At 39.3% G+C, this 25,013-nt stretch overlaps 7 protein-coding genes and 1 non-coding gene across 8 annotated transcripts; 5 read left to right on the top strand and 3 right to left on the bottom strand.

The window, feature by feature from the left end:
- The first annotated feature begins 1,713 nt into the window (after nucleotides 1-1,713).
- On the top strand, nucleotides 1,714-4,412 carry LOC101302004 (random slug protein 5-like). Its single transcript, XM_004287852.1, has 6 exons — nucleotides 1,714-1,994; nucleotides 2,353-2,509; nucleotides 2,691-2,867; nucleotides 3,210-3,308; nucleotides 3,425-3,670; nucleotides 3,831-4,412. Exons 2-6 carry the CDS (start codon nucleotides 2,432-2,434, stop codon nucleotides 4,122-4,124), a joined length of 894 nt encoding a protein of 297 aa, XP_004287900.1. The 5' UTR covers nucleotides 1,714-1,994; nucleotides 2,353-2,431; the 3' UTR covers nucleotides 4,125-4,412.
- A 516-nt stretch (nucleotides 4,413-4,928) lies between these two features.
- Nucleotides 4,929-6,754, bottom strand: LOC101301718 (MIP18 family protein At1g68310-like). The gene is made up of 5 exons (XM_004287851.1): nucleotides 6,637-6,754; nucleotides 6,444-6,549; nucleotides 6,255-6,354; nucleotides 5,601-5,646; nucleotides 4,929-5,146 (listed from the first exon to the last, which is right to left on the bottom strand). Exons 1-5 carry the CDS (start codon nucleotides 6,752-6,754, stop codon nucleotides 5,046-5,048), a joined length of 471 nt encoding a protein of 156 aa, XP_004287899.1. The 3' UTR covers nucleotides 4,929-5,045.
- Nucleotides 6,755-7,057: 303 nt separating this feature from the next.
- On the top strand, nucleotides 7,058-7,131 carry TRNAI-UAU. Its single transcript has one exon. It is a non-coding gene; the product is annotated as a tRNA-Ile (tRNA).
- Nucleotides 7,132-8,107: 976 nt separating this feature from the next.
- On the top strand, nucleotides 8,108-13,638 carry LOC101301425 (vam6/Vps39-like protein-like). Its single transcript, XM_004287850.1, has 12 exons — nucleotides 8,108-8,540; nucleotides 8,625-8,836; nucleotides 8,923-9,054; nucleotides 9,149-9,292; nucleotides 9,388-9,500; nucleotides 9,587-10,010; nucleotides 10,541-10,870; nucleotides 11,187-11,408; nucleotides 11,676-11,918; nucleotides 12,031-12,495; nucleotides 12,797-12,895; nucleotides 13,038-13,638. The coding sequence occupies exons 1-12, from the start codon at nucleotides 8,108-8,110 to the stop codon at nucleotides 13,236-13,238; spliced, it is 3,018 nt and encodes a 1,005-aa protein (XP_004287898.1). The 3' UTR covers nucleotides 13,239-13,638.
- Nucleotides 13,639-13,756: 118 nt separating this feature from the next.
- On the bottom strand, nucleotides 13,757-14,578 carry LOC101290993 (protein-lysine methyltransferase METTL21C-like). Its single transcript, XM_004289095.1, has one exon. It carries the CDS (start codon nucleotides 14,576-14,578, stop codon nucleotides 13,757-13,759), a length of 822 nt encoding a protein of 273 aa, XP_004289143.1.
- A 244-nt stretch (nucleotides 14,579-14,822) lies between these two features.
- Nucleotides 14,823-16,860, top strand: LOC101301135 (AP-3 complex subunit sigma-like). Its single transcript, XM_004287849.1, has 7 exons — nucleotides 14,823-14,901; nucleotides 14,997-15,039; nucleotides 15,140-15,201; nucleotides 15,332-15,428; nucleotides 15,723-15,793; nucleotides 16,108-16,199; nucleotides 16,297-16,860. Exons 1-7 carry the CDS (start codon nucleotides 14,833-14,835, stop codon nucleotides 16,361-16,363), a joined length of 501 nt encoding a protein of 166 aa, XP_004287897.1. The 5' UTR covers nucleotides 14,823-14,832; the 3' UTR covers nucleotides 16,364-16,860.
- Nucleotides 16,861-16,934: 74 nt separating this feature from the next.
- On the bottom strand, nucleotides 16,935-21,071 carry LOC101290701 (pyridine nucleotide-disulfide oxidoreductase domain-containing protein 2-like). The gene is made up of 16 exons (XM_004289094.1): nucleotides 20,815-21,071; nucleotides 20,581-20,742; nucleotides 20,313-20,498; nucleotides 20,151-20,208; nucleotides 19,787-19,837; nucleotides 19,502-19,584; nucleotides 19,194-19,281; nucleotides 19,027-19,068; nucleotides 18,869-18,943; nucleotides 18,648-18,716; nucleotides 18,301-18,416; nucleotides 18,108-18,220; nucleotides 17,907-17,986; nucleotides 17,524-17,644; nucleotides 17,158-17,224; nucleotides 16,935-17,070 (listed from the first exon to the last, which is right to left on the bottom strand). Exons 1-16 carry the CDS (start codon nucleotides 21,069-21,071, stop codon nucleotides 16,935-16,937), a joined length of 1,704 nt encoding a protein of 567 aa, XP_004289142.1.
- Nucleotides 21,072-24,453: 3,382 nt separating this feature from the next.
- On the top strand, nucleotides 24,454-24,935 carry LOC101300850 (protein RADIALIS-like 1-like). The gene has a single exon (XM_004287848.1). It carries the CDS (start codon nucleotides 24,487-24,489, stop codon nucleotides 24,760-24,762), a length of 276 nt encoding a protein of 91 aa, XP_004287896.1. The 5' UTR covers nucleotides 24,454-24,486; the 3' UTR covers nucleotides 24,763-24,935.
- The last annotated feature ends 78 nt before the right edge of the window (nucleotides 24,936-25,013 follow it).

Genomic DNA, 25,013 nt, shown 5'->3' with positions numbered 1-25,013 from the left:
TCTAGTTTGAAACTTTAGACTATTCTGGCTGCCTGAATTCTTTAGTCGCCAACAACCAAGAGGTCCAGGAGAGGTGGCCATTTGTAACCTATATGATAATCTTACATAGTATAAATGGGTTTAAAGTAATGGTTAATTTTGGTGTGATTCATGCATTAATAAAGAAACAAGAAAGGGACGAGGGAAAATAGATAGGCCCCCTGCAATTTTTGTTGATTGATTAATTGGATATGTAATTATTTGCAGTCTATTCAAAGCAGAACTTCATGGCGAAGTAGACTGGTTTCTTTGGAACTAATGAATAGGGAGATCTTCTTGTTGGCATATCTTTTCTAAAACTATTATTTAGGTTATGTCCCAATAGTATATATATTTAGGGATCCACTTAACTATATAAAATGCGTAACCAGTCGGAAAATTTATCTACTTGTCATCCTCACTTGTTTAATGCTTTAGGTGTAAGTTGTATTAAAGATGATTCTATTGTCGTTTTTCCTTGTAGCGAAAAGATACCATTAGTAATAAATCTTCATATTAGGCTCGTAATCTGAATCTGTATAATTGTGAAGATGAAGATCGTCTAGTCATCAAGATACTTAAGCAATTATCAATTTGTAAATAATCGAAGGGAGTTGGATCGGGGCATGTTATTTTTCTATGGGTGAAAAAAGGTTGTTCCCCTTTATGTACGGCGATCTTTACGTAAAGTCCTTTGATAATCATCACATGGTTACTGATTTCTTATAAGAAAAAAAGAGATGAGAATTATCACATGCTAACATACATTTCTAGAAGCATAAGATGTAATAATCTGAAGAAAATTAGAACAACCTACCTATATAAAACAAGTTTAAAGTCATCAGATTCAGGTCTCCCACCTCAAACTATATTTCTTGGTTGGCAGGGCTGAAGACATCAAACGCAACTCCTGGCTCAATGTCAATAACTAGGACAAACAATTAGATTGGGGATGCCGTCTTGATCCCAAATTTAGGAAACGTGACATCGTATATGTTCATTTCCAACTAAATACGATATTTTCCAACAAAATACTATATGTGAAAAATATCGAGACAAATGGACTCACTCCAACCAACTAGTTATTATCCACTTTTTGTGTTTTTGTTCATTGACACGGGAGTATAATCAAGTAAGATATCAATTTAGTATATAAACATGATGAGAAAATCGATAGCTAACAGTATACATGTAGTAGGGGATATGACTCCCTCCCCATTTTCGACTGCTACTTCTCCAAGCTTTCTTATTTTGATTTGGGCTCTCACCTTAATCTACGCTTACTTAAAAAGTAATTAAATCGAATTATGCGGGAGAAAACAATCTTATCGAATTTTTTGAAGCGACTTTTAAGTGAGGGCAATTGTCATAGTTGGCCAGCGAGCAATACCAAAAAAAGCTAGACTGGGTTCCTAACCAGTTTCAAGAAGGTTCCCTCACACTAGAGGGAGCATGAAACTTTTTAAACATTTTTGATACGTAATTTTTATTTAATTATACGTAATGTCGTAAATAATTTATTTAATTCATAATAAGTTCGAGCTTGCCCTATGATAAAACTAGTTACTAGCTAAATATAGTATTCAATTATCTTAATTTCTCTTAATATAATTCAACTCGTTTACACCCCTTTGTATTTTATACCGAATCAAAATACGCCATATACATAAAGTCATAAAGTCGCAGGCCAACTTTGGTGGTCTCATAATTCATAGTCAGTGTTCTCGTCCTTCTTTTGTGTTGGTTTAGTCAGCCTTCTCAGTCCATCGAGTCCCTCGCTCTGTTTCCCACTATAAATCCAACACATAATCCCCTGCAACCATTTCTCTCAGAACCCTTTCCGTCTCTGTAAACCCAACTAAACGACACCCTCAACACATCAAACGCACACCCTTCTCTCCTCTCTCTCCTGCATTTTTATTTCCCATAAAAGGCCAAGGCAGCTCGACCCAACAGTTCTCACATTCACAACCCAGGTACGTTATACGTTATTCTTCTCACTTTCTCAAAACAAAACTATTGAAAAGGAGATGTTTTTGAGCTGGGTTTTTTGTTTTACATAATCTGTGTTTCTCTATTTTTTCTGGGCATGTTTTTGTTTTTGTGAATCTTAAGTAGATCTGTCACTGTCAGATGAACATGAACAATATTAGGTGAAAACCCTTTTAATCATTTGTTAACAAAAAAAATGGATCTTGGTGTGTTAGAAATTTGTGTTGTCGATTTTTCCTAAGGGTGAGTTGACCACCACAACACATCTATGCTGTTTATAATTGTGTTTTCTAGTAAATTTTGATGATGTTTTCTGAAAGAGTTGTATACATTGTTTTGCAGATTCAGTGGTTTTGATTGAAAAAGATTGTGCCTTTGATCAGTGTTGTAAGGTGTGAGTTGAAATCAATTTGCGGCCAACATGTATCTTCTGAGAAGAAAATCTCAAAGCCCTGTGGAGGATGAGTCTGCACAAAAGGAGGCACAGAATGAAGCAAAGGTGAAAATATTTATTTTTACTTGTGTGGTAAATAAATCTGCCTCTCTGTTAGATGCATGTTGATAATAGTCAAGTGAACTGAGGGATAACAATTTATAACCTTTACCTTCCGATCTTATTTGCAATACAAAGCTGTGTTGAATAGTGAAAACTGACATTGATGAGGCAAATTTACAATCAGATCAAAGAACTCAGGGCTGCACTTGGCCCGTTATCTGGGCGTAGTTTGCAGTACTGCACGGATGCATGCCTTGGGAGATATCTGGAAGCAAGGAACTGGAACCTCGAGAAGGCGAAGAAAATGATAGAGGAGACACTCAGGTGGAGGGCTAGTTATAAGCCTGAAGAAATCCGTTGGGTAATTCAGCTAAACTTTGATGACATGCACAAACTAGAAAAAATATATATTGGAAATTTAGTACTGTTTGATTTGTTCATGTTGATCATTTCCTCTGTCCGAGCTGAAAAAGTAATGTTGGGGTGTGCCTCAACTTGTATCCAGTATATGGGAAATAGTGGTTTTGCTTGAGTCCAATGATCGTCTCTAACCACAATGTGTTTAGTTAATGCATTGTGGGATTTGTAGCTTATTCTTGTGCATCACCTATAAGCTAGCACCTGTTAAGCGTTGGTTAGGGATTTCAGTGTTTTACGGTTTATTTTAGGGTTGTACTTACCATGGAAACATGTCATTGTTCAGCATGAAGTAGCACATGAAGGTGAGACCGGCAAAGTGTCGAGAGCAAACTTTCATGATCGACTTGGGAGGACTGTACTTATAATGAGGCCAGCAAAGCAGGTATGTAGTTAGCTTTCCACCCCCACTCCCCTAAATAATTTGGTACATTGGTAGTAAGGTTGTCGCAAACAAATCTATGCCTTTCATTTCTTAATTGTTTTTCTTCACCTTTTCAGAACACAAATTCACCGGAAGGCAATGTTCGCCATTTAGTCTATTGTATAGAAAATGGTATCCTCAACCTCCGTGAAGGTCAAGAACAAATGTCTTGGTTGATTGACTTCACTGGCTTCTCATTGAACACCAATGTTTCCGTCAAGACAGCTCGTGACTGTATCAACATTCTGCAGAACCATTACCCCGAGAGGCTTGCTGTTGCATTTCTTTACAACCCACCTAGGATTTTTCAGGCATTCTGGAAGGTTTGAACTACTCACATTTACTAGTCTGTTGGCAAGGTTTTTAATCTGTTATTACAAAGACATGCAGGCTAACACAGGCACACATAACTTCAATTCAAGTTTGAGGTAAAAATTTTGAGCTTAGCATTTGTTGATGTTCCTGCCGTTTTCATTTGTGTAGGCTGTGAAGTACTTCCTGGATGCCAAGACATTTCAGAAAGTGAAGTTTGTTTACCCCAAAAGTAAGGAAAGCGTGGAGCTCATGAAGACTTTCTTTGATGTTGAAAATCTTCCAGTCGAGTTTGGGGGAAAGACCACCCTAAAGTACGATCACGAGGAGTTTTCACGTATGATGGCCCAGGATGATGTGAAAACTGCCAAGCTATGGGGACTTGATGAGAAGCCATGCAACATAGCAAATGGACATATGGGAGCAGAGGTGGCACCAGAGCCTATTGCAACCGCAGCTAGCTGAGTAACCCTGCCTAATGCCCATTATAATAGTAATCTTAAGAATTATACAATGAGCACAAGCTGAATCTATCTGTACAAGTGTTAGTTTTGAATTCGGAAATGGGGACCAGGAAGTGCTTATGTTTTAGTTCCTTGGTTAAGGATGAATAAGTATTTCTACTGCGCTTAACTGCTGCTAACTATGAGGGAGAGACCAACCTCTTTATGTTGTTTTTCTGATGTTCTCACATTGAACATACGATGTAATGTCATTCTATCTTTTAATGAATCTTTTGCTTCTTCTCGCTCTATGAGAACTTTGTTGCCGATCAAATTTCAGATAGATCAAGCACAGTACATTAGGGTCATAAGTCATAAATGGCTCGGAGTTGTAATACACTGGGGGCGCTTAGATGAGCTATTGAGCTAGTACTGGCATGAAGTCCGAACTTGGGAACAAGATTCATCCGTTATAAATTGAATGCCAGAACAATCTTAAAACCCAAGCGCCACTGTCCCGGATGCTATTGATAACGGATGCCAGAACAAACTTCCCGGATTGTTATCTTAAAACGCTATTGATACTTAGTATATGATGTCTGAAATGCTAATCTCTAAAATTTCTTCAATTACTTTCGAGATCAGAAAGAACTTCAAGATCACAAGTAGCCAAGCGATCATACCGCAAATATAGCACATCAAAATTTTCAGTATCTGAAGCAGAAATGAATATGTTGAGAGAGATTACTGTAGCCAATGTTACCTACCATTCGAAGAAATGGATGCGTGTTGCAACCTATGCTTTACAAGAGTGTTCCATATCATTAGGAAGTGACACCGCCTTGATAGAGGAAAAAAGCAGAGTGATAATACAACAAAGCAATTTCTTATTACATATGAACTACTGAAGACTCTGTTCTGTACAGGGGGTTTCGAGTGTTGGTCACAGTTCACTGGAATAGAGGCACTCATCCACAAGTTGGCGAAGGTTAGGATTCTCCAGGGCAGCAGCAACTCTTTCTTTATCATTCAACTGCTTATTAACTACAAAAATCAAACGAACAAGTTTGAAAATCTCAACAATAGTTTTGACAATGAACAGTCAAACATGCAACTAAGATATTTTTTCCTTGCACCACCAGGAATTCTGAAAATAAGGTTGATGCTTTCTTGTTGGTTGACAAAATATCAATGAAATTCAACATATGTCATTGATAGACCTTGTCTCCAAAAGGACAAATAACTGGTCTGATCACATATTTTATAGACCTTGTAACAGCATCTTTGCTTGCCTAAAGACAATGATCCTTACAGTTACAATTGGATGATAACACGTTCTCAGCTTTACATGAGTGCCACATATGTAATCAGGCAGGAACCCTAGCTTCTTCATAAGAAAGATAAGTTCATAACATTCCATTTCTTTGCAGCAGAAGCTTTTGTCATGAAGTTCCGTGATCATAACTTGATGCTATAAAAGAGAACGGAGATTCTTTACCTGATTCTTCGTTTGCATGAGATCCTGGGAATACCTTAATGTCAACCTGTCACAGTTCACCACCAACTATATGGTCAAGCACTGCTAAAGGATCGTAATGTGAAGGGCATCAGCCAATCAGCCATATATCAAAACTAAAAAAAGTTACTGGAGTAACAAGTCTGATCGTAACATTTCTCATCAAGCACTTGTAACTTCTTTCTCATATGGAAAAACATGAAAACAAAGGCTTCACTCCGAGACTTTCCGAGACAAAGTAGGGCAGTCAGGATGGGTTGAGGTTTAGAAGAACACTTTTGGGAGAGTGGGATTGTGAAGGAGAGAGTTGAGATATCCTAAATGCGGCTTAGATGAAGTCCCTGGAAAAATAAATCCCACAACTCTCAAAGCAGGAAAGAAAGGGCAGTTTAGAATGAACTCGAAGGTTATTTACAGTCGGTGTAATCTAGAAAGCTCACAGCATATTGTTTTTTAAGAAAGAGAATCAATTGAGTTCATGCCCCAATTTAACTTCATGAGAAATTGCGCCACAGTGCCTATTTCAAGTCCCTAATACAACAACTTTTATGCAATGAAATAGAGAATTGAGTAAACTAATCGCTTGAAAACTAAGTACATTCCAATTTATAAGATTGAAACAGAGAGCAAACTGACCTTGTAATGAGGAGGGAAGCATTGCTTGAGCTTAACTCTCAGGCATAGTCCGATCACTGTTGCCATACTACAATGCTGAATTGTCGGCGTGAACGTAATCCTTCAAGTCAAAAAGGTCATTACTTGAGTCTTTATCTGATAAACCCAGAAACCCAAATGATAAAAATAAAAAATAAAATAAAAACTCACAAAATCCGGCCGAGCTTATCATCGACGGTGATGGACTCCTCGGAAAGCACGCTGAGCTGCTCTAACGAGTACGGATGCTCCGGATCTCTGATGTCCCTCACGAAATTTACCATTTTCAGTTAAAGATCGCAAAATTTACAAGAAAGAGATTTGAGTTGAATCAAAATTAAAGAATAAATGATAAAAAGGATATCATAGATGTCGAGAGGATCAACGGCGTCGACGTCGGAGTGATGAAGATCTTCGGTGCGGGCAACTCTTTCCTTCTTAGCGTGCACCACCGGGTTCGCATTGATCAGACCCAGCGTCATCTTCTTCCTTCTTTTTCTCTCTAGAAACCAAACTAGCTCAGCAAACAGAGTCAAGATCACAACAGAGGAAGAGGAAGAGGAAGAGGAAGAGATTGTTGGGTGTTTAAGACTGTAAGCTTGATCTTTACGAAAAACCAGTAAGAGGTAGACACGAATTGGAAAGACAAAAACTTTCCAGAAGCTATGGGCTGCTTGCTTGCGCCCATAGGAACACGTCTGTCACTGTGAGTCTGTGACTCGGAGCCGACACTGAGCTTTAGCGTGAAGAGGAATATATTGAGCTTCATCATTTCTTAACAGCACGGTCCCGTAGCTCAGTTGGTTAGAGCGTTGGTCTTATGAGCCGAAGGTCGCGGGTTCGAGCCCCGCCGGGACCATTTTTATTATATTCATTCTTTTCATTCATTTCTTCTGCTTCAGTTTCTTTTGTTATTTTTAATTAATTCTTTAGATTTTCCTTTTACTTCTTAAACTAAGATTTTATTTTCTTTTTACTCAAAAATAGAAAAAAGTCATTTTCCTTTACATTTAGTTGTTAATTTTTTTGTACATTATTGAAACTATGTGAAAAGAAGGGATATCCATGCATATTGATCTCGAGAATTTTAAATATGTTATTTTTCGAGAAATTATATCCATAATTTTTTTAAAATCTCACACGTTTCACCTGAATGAACCAAATAAATCTCAATTGTGACTTTAGTTTATTAAGTAAAGCGCTCAAAGTTATGGTCTAGTAAGTTTCACATACAGGTCTATTGTCATGGTGTTACTTACTGTTGTTCCTTTAGGGCTACAAATAAATGTTACTGTAATTGTTACCTTTAAAGGTGAGGTGTAGTCTCTATTTATAGACGCGTTGAGGCAGTGCAGCTGGTGACAGCTGGATTGCACTTCGACATCTGTCATCACTTCTTGGAAGAAGGCTTGAGCGCAGCTCGGACGAACTATATCCGTGCGTCCACGTGTGCAGCCCAAGAGCGCTTATCGCAAGTTAGAAGGATGAGAACGCACGCATAAGGCTTAGCTAGAGCGCTAGTTTTCAAACAATAATTTAGCTAGTATGCTTTAATTCCAAGATCGCAAGTTTTCAGGGGTTTCTTTCTACTTCGTATCAAATTTTGGATTTCGGACGAAACATTCCTATCAATTCATTCTCAAAAAAGAAAATCATTCCTATCAATAAAATTTTTCGTCAATTCCTGATTAGTAATTTGACTATTTGTAACGAGATATTATTCTGCTAAAATAGGAAAAGAGCGCTCCCACGACGTCGTTTCACCCACCACTCCTATAATTCCAGCTCGCTCCAACACTCCAACGAATTAGAAAGCTCCAAACCGAACCACGACGATGGTTCACAGCGCCTACGATTCCGTCGAGCTCATCTCCGACTGCCCCACCAAGATCGAAGCCATCTCATCCTACGGCCCTAAGCTCCTCCTCGGCTGCTCCGACGGATCCCTCAAAATCTACGCTCCTGATTCCTCCGGCTCCCGCTCCCCTCCCTCCGACTACCACTCCCAGTCCCTCCAAAAGGAGCCCTACTCCCTCGAGCGCAACCTCGCCGGCTTCTCCAAGAAGCCGCTCCTCTCTCTCGAGGTCCTCCAATCCCGAGACATCCTCCTCTCCCTCTCCGAAACGATATCGTTTCACGGCCTCCCCAATCTCGGCACCATCGCCGTCATCACCAAGGCCAAGGGCGCCAATGTGTACTCCTGGGACGACCGCCGCGGCTTCCTCTGCTTCTCGCGCCAGAAGAAGGTCTGCATTTTCCGGCACGACGGTAACTACTAGTTACATCCAATATCATGTTCAGATTTTACCGAATTTAAGTAAGGTTAGGAGTAATTTTGAGGAATTGTTGTAGGTGGGAGAGGTTTCGTGGAGGTGAAGGAATTCGGAGTTCCGGATGTGGTGAAGTCTATGGCGTGGTGTGGAGAGAATATATGTATAGGGATCAGGAGAGATTATATGATACTGAACTCTACAACTGGTGCATTGACTGATGTGTTTCCTTCGGGGAGGCTCGCGCCGCCGTTGGTGGTTCCTCTTCCTTCGGGGGAGCTTCTTCTCAGCAAGGTATCCATTTCGGTTAGTTAGTTTGTCATTTTGATTTGTGTGTGGAGTATAACATTGCTGATTTGAGTATTTGGTGCGTGTGTTAGGATAACATTGGGGTTTTTGTGGACCAAAATGGGAAGCTTGCTCATGAAGGCAGGGTTTGTTGGACGGAGGCGCCTACGGTTGTTGTTATTCAGAAGGCCTATGGAATAGCTCTGTTATCGAGATATGTTGAGGTGGTTGGCTGTGACTGATGTACTAAGGTTTTATTTGCTGCTCTTTGTTTTCTATTGTGAGATGTTGACGTGACGATGCCGGTTGTGTTTATAGGTTCGGTCCCTACGAGCGCCATATCCGTTGATACAAACAATTATTCTTCGAAATGCTCGTCGTCTTCTCCAAAGCAACAATGCTGCCATTGTTGCATTAGACTATGCTGTTTATGGTCTCTTCCCTGTCCCTCTTGGTGCGCAGGTATCCTAATGCTCTTACTAATGGTAGCTGACTACAGTTTGTGGATGCATTAGTGGGGTTGGTTAGTGTTTAAGACTTGTATATTTTCCTTGTAGATTGTACAATTAACAGCATCTGGTGAGTTTGAGGAAGCTTTGTCATTGTGTAAGCTGCTTCCGCCTGAAGAAGCAAGCCATAGAGCCGCAAAGGAGGCATCAATCCATATCAGGTGATTGATTGGCTGCATTGCTAATCATGCTCATTCTATGGTTTTTTTTATTGTATACTAAAAGAGTTTCTGTTATTATGTTACAGATGTGCTCACCATCGTTTTGATTCTGGGGACTATGAGGATGCCATGGAGCATTTTGTGGCTTCACAAGTGGATATAACCTATGTACTTTCTATGTATCCTTCTATTGTTCTTCCCAAGACAACCATGGTAGTTGATCCAGACAAACTGATGGATATATCTACAGACTCATCATATCTCTCAAGAGGTTCATCTGGTATGTCAGATGATATGGAACCCTCTCCCCTCTCACATGTGCTGGAATCGGAGGAGAGTGCAGCACTTGAGTCCAAAAAAATGAGCCATAACACTCTCATGGCTCTCATTAAGTTCTTGCAGAAAAAGAGATTCAGCATAATTGAAAAAGCTACTGCTGAGGGGACAGAAGAGGTTGTTTTGGATGCTGTTGGAGACCGTGAGTCTAATAGGTTCATGAAAATAAACAAGGTAAATTACTTATCTTTCCCTGGTATGTGCTTTCCACATTTGAGTATGACATATGGTGTTGAGTGACAAATTACATATGCTGTGTTTGATTAGCATTTTGACCGAGTTTAGTATGCAGATATTCTTTTGTCTTCTTCAGTTCAAACTTAAATATGATGGAAGAGTTCTACTTCTGAAACTGGTCCTTATGGTTCTAAATAAAAATAAATAAAATGCATGGGCTATGTTTACTTGACTGAAAATCAGAGTTGGCATTGTAACAGATGAAACACCAGGTTGTTAAAGTGAATGACTGTGCTTTTTGCAATACATACCTGTTTAATTAAAACAAATAGCTCAAATTCCAGAAGTCGTTTGGGTTTTTTTTTTTTTTTTTTTTTCAATTAAGTTTAGTAACCTTGTGTGTTGTGTTGTGTGTTGAATCAATTATAGTCCTTAACTCCTTTGAGTACTGCTAATTTGAAATTGTTCCTGGTCTTTATTAAGTTGTAATAACAACAATATAACTGATATTATATTTGGTACCTTAGGGGCGTGGCAGCACTCCAGTTACCTCCCGTGCTAGGGAAATGGCAGCTATACTGGATACAGCTCTCCTCCAAGCTCTACTTCTTACTGGACAGTCTTCAGTGGCCTTGGAATTACTGAAAGGTCTCAACTACTGTGATGTAAAAATATGTGAGGAGATTCTCCTAAAAAGTAATCATCATGCTGCTTTGTTAGAACTTTACAAGTGCAATTCAATGCACCATGAAGCTCTAAAACTATTGCAGCAGTTAGTAGAAGAGTCAAAATCTAATCAGGTCCAACCTGAGGTAATCCAAAAGATAAAGCCGGAGTCAATTGTTGAATATCTCAAGGTACGATATTTGTTTGTTTTTCTTATCTTTTCTATAATCAAATATGTTGAGATATATATCCCACATCGGGAAAAATGGGACCTTGCTTGTGGTTTATAAGGGTTTGGGCCACTCCACCCATTGCCAATTGGTTTTGGATGTGAACCCCAGACTACTTTATCAAAATATGCTACTTGTATTACGATGAATTCAGATATTGTAGCGGTACAGCCTGTACTGTGTTAGTCTTTTACATTTGGAGTATGGCACAAGATGTTAGCTTTATATTTGTTTGGGGAATATCTTTATTATATCTTTGATTCATTTTCTTATGCAGCCTCTTTGTGGCACTGATCCCATGCTCGTCTTGGAGTATTCGATGCTTGTCCTTGAGAGTTGCCCAACACAGACAATTGAGCTCTTTCTGAATGGAAATATCCCAGCCGATTTAGTAAACTCTTATTTGAAGCAGCATGCTCCAAACATGCAGGCCAGATACTTAGAACTTATGCTTGCTATGGATGAAAATGGAATCTCAGGGAATCTGCAGAATGAAATGGTAAAGATTCCATCTTTGTTTACAAATTATATAAATAATCAGTAGTTGGAATTTAAGAGCAATTTGGAGAATGACTGTCATGAGATAGTTGATGGCCTGAAGAACAAGATTTCCAGAGGGATTGGAAGATTTATTCATTTTCACTAAATAGTTTTTGTTCCACCAGTTTAAGCTATCCCGTAGTACTATCTATAAACTTAGATGGTGGCAGTTATGTACCTGCTTTTACCAATTGAAACTGCATTCTTATTGATATAGTGATGGCAGGTGCATATCTATCTATCAGAAGTACTTGACTGGTATGCAGATTTAAGTGCTCAACAGAAATGGGAGGAGCAAACTTACTCCCCTACGAGAAAGAAACTATTGTCTGCTTTAGAAAGCATATCGGGTTATAGTCCGGAGGCTTTGCTGAAACGTCTTCCGGCTGATGCTTTATATGAAGAACGTGCAGTTTTGTTGGGCAAAATGAATCAACATGAGCTTGCCTTGTCCCTATATGTTCACAAGGTATGTTCTTTATGTTCACCATTCAATAACTTGTGTCTTTTCCTTTTCAGTTCTTGCGTGTCTTTATTATCTATTATTTTCTTATAATACATTAAGTTCTTGATCTTTGTAGCTTCATCTTCCTGAGATGGCACTGTCCTATTGTGATCGAGTATATGACTCATTGGCGCATCAACCGTCTTCAAGATCTTCTGGCAATATATACCTTACTCTATTACAAATCTATCTTAATCCGAAGAGAACAACCAAGAACTTTGAGAGGCGGATTATGAATTTGGTATCACCGCAGAACAAAGGAACGCCAAAGGTTGGTTCTGCAAATACAGTTAAAAGTAAAGGAGGTCGTGGAGCTAAGAAAATTGCTGCAATAGAGGTGGCAGATGACATAAGAATCAGTCAAAGTGGCACTGACAGTAGTAGGAGTGATGGAGATGCAGATGCAGACGCAGACGAATCTGGTGAGGAAGGAGGGTCAACAATCATGCTTGATGAGGTTCTTGATGTGTTGAGCAGAAAGTGGGACAGAATAAATGGAGCTCAAGCTCTCAAACTTTTGCCTAGGGAGACTAAACTACAGGTACTGATCATATATATCATCATATAACTAAAGCTAGGCAAGATATCTCAAATGAATATGCGATCATGACTGTCACTCTCCTTTATGTTGTCATAGAAAAAATGATAAAATTTTATCTTGATGTTGTGGTAAATAAAATCAAAGTCACAGTTATGACTTTCATCTACGACAACATAATTGCTTACAAAAGTAATTAAAAACAATCTTTCAACTTTGTCGTTGAATATTCTTAATTTCACATTGTTCATACATGAGAACGTGTCTTGATCTGAAGCCATGTGTTATTGTCATTTATGTGCAGAACTTGCTTCCGTTTATGGGACCCCTTTTGAGAAAATCAAGTGAAGCTTACAGGAATCTTTCAGTGATAAAAAGTTTAAGACAAAGTGATAACCTGCAGGTATGCATATATTGCTTGTAGTCTTTAGTTGGTACGAAGATAACCAGTAATTGCAAATGAGAAGCAGGTTACTTATTTTATCTAGTTTGAACCCTGGATAGCTACCTACCTTTGGTCTAACTAAATCAATTTGTAAAAACAGGTTAAAGAAGAACTCTACGAACAAAGGAAAGGGGTGGTAAAGATCACAAGCGACAGTGTGTGCTCCCTTTGCAGAAAGAAAATAGGAACAAGTGTGTTTGCTGTGTATCCAAATGGGAGTACAATAGTGCATTTTGTTTGCTTCAAAGACTCCCAAAGTATGAAAGCCGTGGGCAGAGGATCTCCCCTAAGGAAGCGATGAAGACTTCAGTATTAAATGGTGCTAACGATCACCAGAGAGAGAACATGTGCTTCCATTGCAGGAAGAATACGGGGACAAGTGGTTTGTGCTTCCCAGACGGGACCAATTGTGCATTTTCGTTGCTTTAGAATCAAAACACGAAAGATCTCTGGTAAGGAAGCGATGAAGACCAAGCAATCAATTCAGCTAAGGAAGCCTTTTCCTCCTCGTTTCGCTTGCAAATACGGATTATGAGCATAAATGAGCTCTATTCTGCGGGCACTCCAACCATGCTCAATTGACAGTAAATTTCTGGTGAGCCATTCGATCAATGCTTATTGTAGATTGTGTGTGCAGACTGAGATTGTGAGTTTTGATTGTTACATTTACATTGTAAAGATCGAAAACAAAAATTTCGTGTTGATTTGGTTGTTTATAGAGATGGAAAACGAAAGCTGTATTGATTGAGTTGCAGCAGACACTTGATCACTCTCCCCCAAAACACCTAAAACAGAAATCCAATGCATTGACATCGACTGTTAGAGAATCCCATTGACATTGTTCACCACTGAGACTTCTTTGAACACTTTCTTACTTGGCTTCCTGGTAAAACGGTAAACAGTAACTCCGGTCCTGGTTCCCTCGCACGGACGATCCACGTGCAACACCTCAACCTCAAAAACCTTCCTCGCCCTCTTGAAGAAGGCCGAGTCCTTCTTCCACCTCCTCAAGTGGGCCATCACAAACACCACGCCGCCCTCCCCCAACAGCAGAAACGACAGCGTTTTGAGCAGCGGCTCGTAGAGATGGTCATGATACACCACGTCCGAGGCCAAAACAAGATCAAACTCCCGCCCTATCGCCTCCGCGTCCTCCGCCTCTCCCCACCTCAGCGCCGCCACGGTCACACTCCCGCCGCTTCCTCCCAAAACGGCGGCGTTCAGCTCCACATTGTACCTCAGGTTGTCCGTCACGTGCGGCAGGTCCGTGACGGTGACGCACGCGCCGAGCGTCGCGGCGGCGGCTATTCCGACGAGGCCGGTCCCGGAGCCGAGTTCGAGGATCTTGAGTCTCCGGCCGGATTCCAAGGCCGAGATTGTGGGACCCAGAGGGCTGGCAGTAGGGTCGCGGCGGTGGTCGTCGAGGAGAGTGAGGAGCGTGGTGGCGGCCGGCCAGAGCTGGAAGGAGAGACCTTGCGAAGGGAGCTGCCTGGTGACGATTGTTGAGCCGATCGAAGGAAGAGAATGCTGGCGGAGCTGTTCGGTCTCCGCCGTCTTGACTTCGTCGGAGTCGTCGCGGAGGAGCATGGTGGCGGGGTTTATAACAACGTCGTCTTCGTCTTCTACTTCTATAGCGGCCATTCAGCTTTCACTCCCCCCTTAAAATTAGGTAGGGCTTGTTTGGCGCAAAACTTAAATATTTATACCGCACTTTTTAAAATAGGATAAAATCCACTACTATGGCCCACATTGCGCCAAGTTGGCAATGATGCTGCCCATTGCTGCGTTTAGTTGAGAATTACGAATACACCCCTACTTAAATTCGAATTTACAGATTTTACCGGGGTATATATAAGAGTGTGGATCTTCATCTGAATTTGATCGGCGGAGGAAAGATGATACAGGCGGTGATGGTGATCAATACTCAGGGCAAGCCTCGCCTTGCCAAGTTCTACGAATTTCAGGTCCTTTTATTTTCGTTTTTCTTTTTATTTCTGCGTTTTATTTTAAGATTTTCTCTGTACAAAATTGGCTGATATTTCCAGTGTTTTGAGGTCAGCCTGTGGAGAAGCAACAGGAGCTAATACGCAGCGTTTATACAGGTTGCATCACTTAATTAGCTCCATAATCAATTTGGGTCGGGCTGAATTTGCTTATAAGTTCACTCAATTAGGTTTTGAGGTTTGATTATTGTTGCTGCAGTTTTGAGCAGTAGAGCGGAGGATGTGAGCAATTTTCTGGATGTGGAGTCTATTTTTGGTCCGGTAATTTAGCTAATTTTCTCTGATTTCTTCCATTTGGGTGATTTGAACTGAAGCGATTGTTATTGTTCTATCAGCTTTGCTTGCTTGAATTGGGTGGGCTCTATATGAATTTTTATTCGTTCTGGTGCAGGATACTCGGCTTGTATACAAGCATTTTGCAACTTTGTACTTCGTCTTTGTTTTCGATAGTTCTGAAAACGAGCTTGCCATGCTCGACTTGATACAAGGTATGTAGCATTACTAGGTCAGTGGATAGCTGGCATTGAGTCAAGGTTTGATGTTTAGAAGATATGAGACATTTGACAAGTAGAGTTTACTTATTGATTGGGAAAGCTCTTGTCTCTGGAATTCGGATTAGTTTTAGATGAGGCTGTTTTATTAGTAATTGGACATGCATTATGAGGAAACTACTAAAATGAGTTGCCGGTCTCTTTGTGTTGAACTGTTGGTTCTCGTGCTTCTATTATATTTAGTGTTGCTTTGATTGGATAATCTGCTAACTTCATTTCTCATTTCTTCAGTTTTTGTTGAAACTTTGGACAAATGCTTCAAGAATGTATGCGAGCTTGATGTGGTGCTCAATTACAGCAAGGTTGTTTACTCCTCTCATTTGGCTGTGACTAATGTTGTGATGTGCTGCATCTTGTGTATGTTTGTAACTTTGTACTACTAAGATTTATGGAATTCTATTAAAAGTAGAAAAGAGACAAATTCATTAGGAACTTAATTTAAAGTTTTTGCTTCTGCTTTATGATTCAACTATCTCATATATAAAGGTGGAGATGTTAAATCATCATTATTTTAGGAGATGTTTGTCGGAAAATGTTCAGGTTGGACCTTATGTTTCAAGTTACTTGGTTCAGAAACCTTTGAATTGTACCTCAGTTAGTTTTTTCTTCTTTTCAGTTGCATACTGTATTGGATGAGATTATTTTTGGAGGTCAAGTGCTGGAAACAAGTTCTACCGAAGTTCTGAAGGCAGTTGAAGAAATCGCAAGGTGCTTTTTCTCTCCTGTCTGAATATTCTCTTTCAAGGTGCTTTGAATCCTGTGCTTATTTGGATTGGTTAACAGATGCAGTTTACTTTTGATGCAGGTTAGAAACAGCTTCAAACGCTATTTCATTGGTTCCAAAATCTGTTTCTAGCTGGAGGAGTCGATAGTCTACAGTCGGAGCAATGTGTTACCAAGCAAGTCTCTTGAGCTCACACCAAGTGTTTTCAGAAAATTCTCTCCAATTACCAATCACTAGGTTCTATCTGCCTAACTTTCAACAAGAAAAATTGACAGCTCAAATGTTGTGTTAGATGAACACCCCTATTTATGGGGAATGCATTTACAGTCTCTTTGGATGGTACTTTTTGTTTTATAGAAATTGTTGAAGATGATCTCTATGGTTGCTAAACTAGTTTGGTTAATTGGTTGTCATGTAAAGTTTAAAGAATGAAAAAGAGGATGATCGTTCCAGTGATGACAACGTTGGTAGGTAGAAGATGATGGTGACAGGCAGACGGGAGTGGTGATTCAGTCAGGCATAGTGTTTTACTATTCCTAACGACAGTTCGTCGCGAAAGGTGATTGGTACAGATTTTTGTTGTAACAAATTCCAAAACAAAGTACTTAAACATGAATTCAAGTTTCATATTCATCCTTGGTTTTCCACATCCATACACAGCAGAAAGTTACCAACTAAAGAAGAAACAATTGACGGTGAAAATGTGACAACAAAGTTGATCATTTCAATGGCTTGTTTACATCTTCAAGAGCCACACGAGCAGCATTACGCCCAGAAGCCCCCATCACACCGCCCCCAGGGTGTGCCCCGCTACCGCACAAATATAGACCCGCCAGTGGTGTTCTATAATTTGACCTGCATGCATCCAGAATAGTGATTTAAGCAGAACATAACAAAATTAGAAATACCAAACCTGATGCAGAATCATGTTATGAGTCTTACCATCCTTTTACAGGTCGCATGAGGAAGAGTGAATCCAATCCCATAGCACCATGGAAGATATTTCCTCCTGTCAAGCATATTATCTAAGAATCAGCAACTCAAGGTTCCTTGTGAGCTACAATATGGCTAATATTCTAGTTAAATGAGACTGCTCCTGGAAGATCGACCAGTAATAAAAGACAAGCTTGTTTCAAAAACTTCTACAATCTACATGATTGTCTAAAGATTTGAAGTTTCCATGTAAGCTACAATATGGCAAATCAAATCTTATAGTATATATAAGGCCTCCTGGAAGAGTCGACCAGTAATAAAAAGAACAAGCTTGTTTCACAAACATCTACATGATTGTCTAAAGATTAGGAGTACCTGTCAAACCGATTTCCCTTTCAAGGTCTGGGGGAGTCAACATGTCGTAACCAATTACTGATGAACTGAAGCCAGGGGCGTATTCATCAATTAAGGCGAAACACTTTTTTGCAAAAGATTCCTGCAAAGATGCCATGCAATTTTTGAAAGTATCAGTTTGAGGCTGAGAGGAATATCGCCATAACAGTGTCTCACCGCCAAAGTAATCAATCAGATACACAAGGTTGCTTAAATTGGTAACTTGTCTGGGTGCAAAATAAGCAGCCATGGATGAATACACACAAACTGCAATACAGTTTCTGTGTTCCATATTTGCCCAAACTAGAAGTAAAAAAGAGCTCAAATTCTAGATGTCATTTGTTTTCTCAGAGAGAGACACTCACTCTGTATACATGATCTCCCCAGTGTCCATCTGATGGACTGTATGGAGTGTATTGAATGAACAAGTTGATCACATGCTTACCTACAAGGTGTATGATGACATGAGAGAATTAAACAAGGCATGCCTGAAATATATGATGCAGTGTTTTATTTGTTTGACATGATTTATGACGCATTTTGTAAGGCACAGTAGTCTGAAGTACCAGGTGGAGATATAGTTTTGTCCAGTGCAGAGGGAATTGTCATCTCTATAACTGGTCTTTGTGATGGTAATCCATTAACTGCATCTTGATAGGCCGAGTGAATCTCTTCCATACTGTAGAGGGTATTTAAAAAAAAAACATTTAAGAGAAATCAAGCAGGTGAACCAAAATAAAGGATAAAAAAAGATCACACCTCTCGGTACCAATGTGAATGGTGCCCATATGCTGAGGACCTGCGTTAGGATAACTTAGCTTGCAGCTCTTGAACTGGGGCAACTGATCAACTGCTATATTTATCTTTGTAGTAGCCTACATTCAAAATAAGTTTCATGCTTAAACAACTATTAAAGCAAATTTAATTTATTTTTTTTGTTTCTCTCCATTCTACCATTATAGTCAAACTACTAGGTCTCAGAGTCTTGGATACAACCATAGCAAGCAAATCTTAAATCACTACAGATAGTATATCCCGGTTTATAGTGAAAGATTACACTTGGAAAATTCACAAGACTGTTTACTGAAAAAACAAATAAAGCTTACAGAGCTGTAATCAGAATACTTAATTGCTCGTAGAAAATCATCCGGAAGAGCGTCATCAGGCACCAACTCCTGTTTCAGATAATGCAAACCCATATCGAAATTAAAATCCATTTATAATAGCAAGCGTAGATCTTTTATAGTAGTATCAAACTCCCATTTATTTTACGTAAGATCAGTTGTCGCAGAAAGCATAAATTGATCAGAAGCAGGGCCATGTTTACCTTGAATGTTTTATAAGGCGTTGCATTTGATAAAACAATTGAGGAGTGCACCCGTGAACCATCAGATAGCAAAACCTACAATAAGACATGTCCAAAATGTCCAATCAATTTGATTTAAAAAGCGAAGTACGTCATTTAGGATGCCAAGAGAAACTAACCCCCTCCACTTTGCCAGAGTCATTAACCAACATTTGCTGAACCTAAATGAAAATTATGAATCAAGCAGCATTAGACGACAGTATACTGTACAAACACAAATATCTGAACAATCTTTTGAGAATTGAAGCTTATGAACTAACCCTAGCTCATTTCTAGGCATAAGTACCTCCGCACTTGTGACAATATGAACTCCAGCTTCCCTAGCAGCATTACCAATAGCCAAGGATACTGATCCCATCCCACCTTCAACATACCTACAAAGAAATATTTCCGATATTAAGAAAAGGCCAAAACTCGGATAACTGGAATTGTTCAAAATAAAAACAATAGCTGTTTCACAATTTCAGGTATGAGGAAGACCAACTCTGATAAGATAACACCAAATAGCATTTATCCAAGAATAATTCTCAAAGTAGAATGAATTTATTTTGAAAAGAAAGCGGGCAGAACTATGCTAAGCAGTAGAGTACTTACGACCAAATTCCACGCTCACCGCCAGTTTCTCCCATCACATGATGTAGCAGAACATATCCACTACCAGGTGTATGGACACTTCCCTACAGAATATAGAGGGAAGAAATGGTTAAAAGTTGAAAAAATCAGGTGTACTGTTCTTGCTTTATCAATTTCTGACGAAACCTAATATTAAACATTTCTGAGAATAGTGGCGGAAGGCTTGTGTTATAGTCACGTCTAGTATTTATCTCAAAATTTTAAGTATGAAACTGGTGCATCCTCGCAACTCATGAAAACTCTTACCATAGCTCCTATTACAGCATCTGTTCCGAGGGTTGCCTTCAGAACATCACTCTGTGAAAATACAAGATAGTTAGAAAGAAAAAACCACTGCAACTATTCTCCCTGTGGTCCTAGCTACGAAGAAATGAGTTGATCACCACTGACCAACAATTAAATGAAAAGGATGACCCCAAATACCAACAGAAATATAAATGGCATGATCAGAAATTACTGATGGTTTGATCAGATTAAAATACTAATATCAGGACTTAAAAAGGAAACTCAATCTCCTTAGAGTCCAGTTTTTCTGCATCAAGAACTTAATTACAATCTATAATGTTAGAAGAAAACATAACAAAGGGAATAAAAGAAATAATAGAATCACCTCAAACCAGTTGTTCAAAACCTTCGAGGCCGGGGATAACAGAAGGTCCATAAAGTCTCTGTACAAAACACAGAAGTTAAAAATCAAACGCCAGACTCTTACTATTAAACACAATGTTTCCATTCCCACATTAGTGACATTAGTAGAGAAATGAATCCTTACACCATATCCTTCTGGCCTAACACAGCAGCCTGTCTCAAAAGCTGACCCCAGAACATGGACTTGTGCATCTTATCCTTCAACCGGTCACCAAACGTAGCCGATGAGGCGCCTTGCGAAGATTCTGGAGGAGCTAAATCCAGCAAAGGATCCATAAACTCACAATACTTCTGTAGCTGATTCTCATATCTACAACTCAATAATACACACATAATTTAACAAGCACCAATTTCCAGATTATAAGAGAATACTACTAGTACTAAATAGTGACCTCGGATAAGCTTCGGCGTCTAGCTTGGAGAATTTAGCGATCTCCGAATGGTTGAGATCCTTGTCCTGCCCTAGAAGAAGATAACGTCCGTCCAAACACGGCGTAAACGACGACGGACTCCGCTTCAGCAACTTCATCCCGTGCCGAGCTAGCTCCAATTCTCTGTTACTCATCAAAATCAGAGCACTGTTTGATTCGAATTTCAAATTCAAGTGAATGTTGGATTGATCTTACTTGATAATGGTGGGACGGAGGAGGCTCTGGAGGTAGCTACACCGGGAGAACTTGAACCCTGGAATGAGCTCCTCCGTCACGGCGGCGCCGCCGATGACGTGGCGGCGTTCGAGGACGGCGACGGAGAGTCCGCCGCGTGCGAGGTACGTGGCTGCGGTGAGGCCGTTGTGGCCGCCTCCGATCACCAGCGCGTCCCATTTCTTGTCCTTCAACGCGGTTGCGGCGGTGCCGTCACTACTGAAGCTCCTCCGCCACATTGGAATCCTTCTCGGATTGAGAGCCCAGTGCTTATAGAAAAATGTAGAAGAGTGAGTGCTACTGGTTTGCTGAGTCTGATTTTCAGGCGGAAGAATTGAATAGTGGAAATGAGTGTCAGCATTTTTTTAAGTTTAGTGTTTTTTACAACGTGGTTATTTTTTTAGCCCAGATCCTTAAACTCAGAAGTAAATTCCAAAATTATTCATTTGGTTTTGGATTTCACTCATTTCAGGCAAGGTTAATTTGGGTAAATTAAAAGAAAAAGGTTAAATTGGTAATTCAGTTTCGTCGGAATCCAGCGCCTCCTATCTTCTTGTGGGTTATACACTTGAACCCAAATCCAATTAGGAATAGCCGAATAGGAATTAGGAATGCGATACGCATCTCTGATCCCGACTCAAACAGGAAAGACATGCGACTGAGTTGTTTTCCAAGCTTCGCTTCTATATAAGGTGAAGCACACCCACAACTCAAGATCATTCCTCTGTGTTTAATTTCTGCTTACTAAAAATCTCAGAGATCATTTTCCAGTAGTCCTTGTGTTCTATTCGTGCTGCAACAATGTCTATCAAAGGTTGTGCTTTGCCTCTGCCACAAGAGGAAGTCATTACAAAGGTAAGCGGTGGTGTCCAACTCAAAGAAGAAGATGGAAGTCTGATGCCATTTTCTGACGACTTCTCCTTGGTTTCCAAAACAAAAATCGACTATGAGAAGAAATGTTGCAATCCTTTGCGGAGGCCGGTTTCCAATAAACAAGAATGGGAAGGCTTGTTCAAGAATTTCATTGATGATGATTTCATACTCACTGTCAATCTTTCGAAAGCTCGTGACAAGACGAAACGTGATCATCCTTTGAGGAAGCCAATTGGAAACAATGAGCAAGGGAGCGCCGCCCTCAAAGCCGATTTGAAAAATCAGTGCCACTGATCGATATTCTTGTTAGTTTTACATTTGTCAAGTTACACTTAAAAAGTTAGAACTTGTTTGCATTTTGGCTCTGATCAGGCTCGATCGAGTTGGATAATTTCTTCTCAATTTCTTAGATTTAGACAGTGATATTCATGATGATGGTAAAAGAAAGTTGTTGCTATACATGTTTGATGAAACTCTGGTAGTTTACAGTCCAGAATAAGAAACAGACCGCCATAGTCAATGGTTTATGAAGTCTGTGAGGCCAATTTTCTTTTGGTTCAAAGTGACGAAAATATAGATGTATAGGATAAGCAACTCGCAACTCTTGTACTTCTAGATAGATTATAGCTTTATCAGGTTGTTATGTAACAATAATCTCAATCTTATATATATATATAGAAGAGGTCGGACACAGTTTGTGGATCCGAATCATTCCAATCATTCTCTTCTCAAAATCGATCGTTTATGTAGCACTTGGTTGTTTTTTTAATTGCATGAGATACTTGATTGTATAAATTGTTGGCTTGGTCTATAGTAAGTGTTGCTAGCTGCTCAGGTTCTTTAAATTTGGAATTACCTTAAAAACTACTGGTGGTATCAAGCCACCAGGGTTTTGTTATGGCTTTTGGAACCAAATGGTGAAGTCCTCGAAAGTTTTTATCTCCCCCAAAATATAGTGCAATCTGATGCAGTATGCATAAACCTAAAAACTGAATGGATGTCAAAATGTGATAAAAACTTGGGTCTTTTAAACCATAAACCGAAAAGTCCTCAACTTAAGAGTCCTTACTAAAATGACTCATTTTCCCCCCATTAAATAAAAAAAAAAATGCTTCCAGTTATTGTGAACTAAAGATTCAAGTTAGCGATAATCGGGTGATTGCTGTGAACCGAATTGAAGTGGTTAAGGTTTTGCGTTGTGTTAATGATGATCAGAAGGGCAAATGTTCTATTGAAGCTTGAAAAACGACTGGTGTGCTGGAGTGGAGTTTCTAGATTGTTGAGTATTGAAATAAGAACTTCGACAAATGTGAAGTAGATGATGATCCATCTCTTCTTCGATTTCATCTTTTTTGGACTAAGAACAATAAACATATGGATTCACATGTTGATACTTGATGAAGCCAAAAGATGCTTTCACTGGGGAAGAGCTCAAGATAAGCATAAAGGGACACCTGAATATTTTAACCTTTGCGGCTTAGCCTAACAATTTCTAACATGGTCATCTTCTGCTTAAACTAATCGATTTTTATCCAAAAGAAGTAAACAAAACATGAAAGAACACAATGATGCACTTCCATTTTCATTAGTCACCAGACAAACAGAATTTAATAGCCTTTGAGAGGTTTGAGAAAGACCCTGTTCTTGTTTCCTATTCCTTTCTCGAGAGATGAGTAGCCCTCGAAACAATTCTACAAAACTCAACTTCTGTTTAAAGAGTAAACTCACCATCTTTAGACAACAGCTACGACAGAATCAGATGCCAATCTTACCAGGCTAACGTTTCTATATGAATTCTGATACATAGAAATCATGGTAGAGATAGACAAGCCCATGAAAATTTGGTTATAGGTCTCCCCTTTATAAGCTAGAGTTCTTGAGTTCGACTCACAATTACTAGTTGTCAATCATAATGAATAATACAATATTAAAATAACAAAATACGCATGTCAATGATGCTGCAAGAGACCAAACCTTACAAATTTCTGAAGTCTAGTGAGCCATAGTAGAAGGTTTAAGGTAGATACTCATAGGACTGGGGAAAAATAAGTGGTTTAATTCTTCCAAGTAGCTGCTTAGGTAGCCTGCGTGGTCCTGCCAGAAAACCAGGAAGGTTAGTTTACTAAATTATATAAATGGGTGAAGATTTCAATAAGCTAATAATAGAAATGAGTCAAAACAAGATGCTTAACAGTTTAGGATGCACAAAATCAGGAAAGATTAAGAACACGTAACCTTGATGTACAGCTCTACATGCATTTTGGGACAAGCAAAGACCAGTGGAATTACCAAGTGGGCGATCTGGATTCTCCTAATCAACAACGATTTGCAATGATATCATATAATATTTCACAGCAGGCAGGTTCATTTCTTTTGATAATGTTTAATGATTCCCTCTTCTACTTAAGAAAACCAACATGCTTATATTATATGTAAGATCATCGTACTTCCAATTACAAAAAAGACTTGGAAAGGAAGTAAAATGAATGTACTAGAAATCACAGATCTCTCTGTCTCTCTTTTCCTACTTTCTGCACCAAGTATATAATTGTCTATGGTATTGATCCTAGCAATTTGTTTTCCAACTGGCATCATCTCATTAGCATGAACTTGAATCCTTTGTTTTAATCTTTGCTAGTCTCTTGACTTTGATTATACTACTCTGCCTTAAGTTTCATCGATTCCTTTCATAACCCAATTTCATTCTCTCTTAAACATAAGAAAGAAACTCTGATCCCCTCTCTCAGTACCACACTAATCTTGCTCTAAAACATCAGGAAAATGGTATCTAACAAGCTGTCGTACCCAGACTCCAGCTCAACTTGGACAGCCAAGCAAACCAAATTGTTCGAAAATGCTCTCGCAATCTATGATCAGGAAACCAATGACCGTTGGCACAAGATAGCCAAGATCGTTGGAGGGACAACTGAAGAAGAAGTGAAGAGGCAGTATGAGATCCTAGTACACGACATCAACTGCATAGAGTCAGGCAAAGTTCCCCTTCCTAAATACAGGAAAGTAGGAGAAAGCAAGATCAGCAATCAGGAAAAGAGGTAATTCACTTTTTTCTCTTCTTTAGTTGATAAGATGAAGCTAGACAAACAGGTTATAAATCCTTGAAATCCTAGTTTAACTTTACTCAGAATCTGTTCGATGAAATAACCAACTGCAAGAAGGGAACTGTATCTAAAAAATAAAATAAAAATAAAAGGAACATAAAAGATTCTATGCCTCATGATCATTCTGCTTGATAGAATGATAACCAACTGCAAGAAGGGAACTGTATCTAAAAAATAAAATAAAAAAAA

Source organism: Fragaria vesca, linkage group LG1, assembly GCF_000184155.1.
Source record: "Fragaria vesca subsp. vesca linkage group LG1, FraVesHawaii_1.0, whole genome shotgun sequence".
Taxonomy (NCBI): domain Eukaryota; kingdom Viridiplantae; phylum Streptophyta; class Magnoliopsida; order Rosales; family Rosaceae; genus Fragaria; species Fragaria vesca.
Note: the sequence above shows the minus strand (reverse complement) of the source record. Positions and strands in the feature narration are given on the sequence as shown.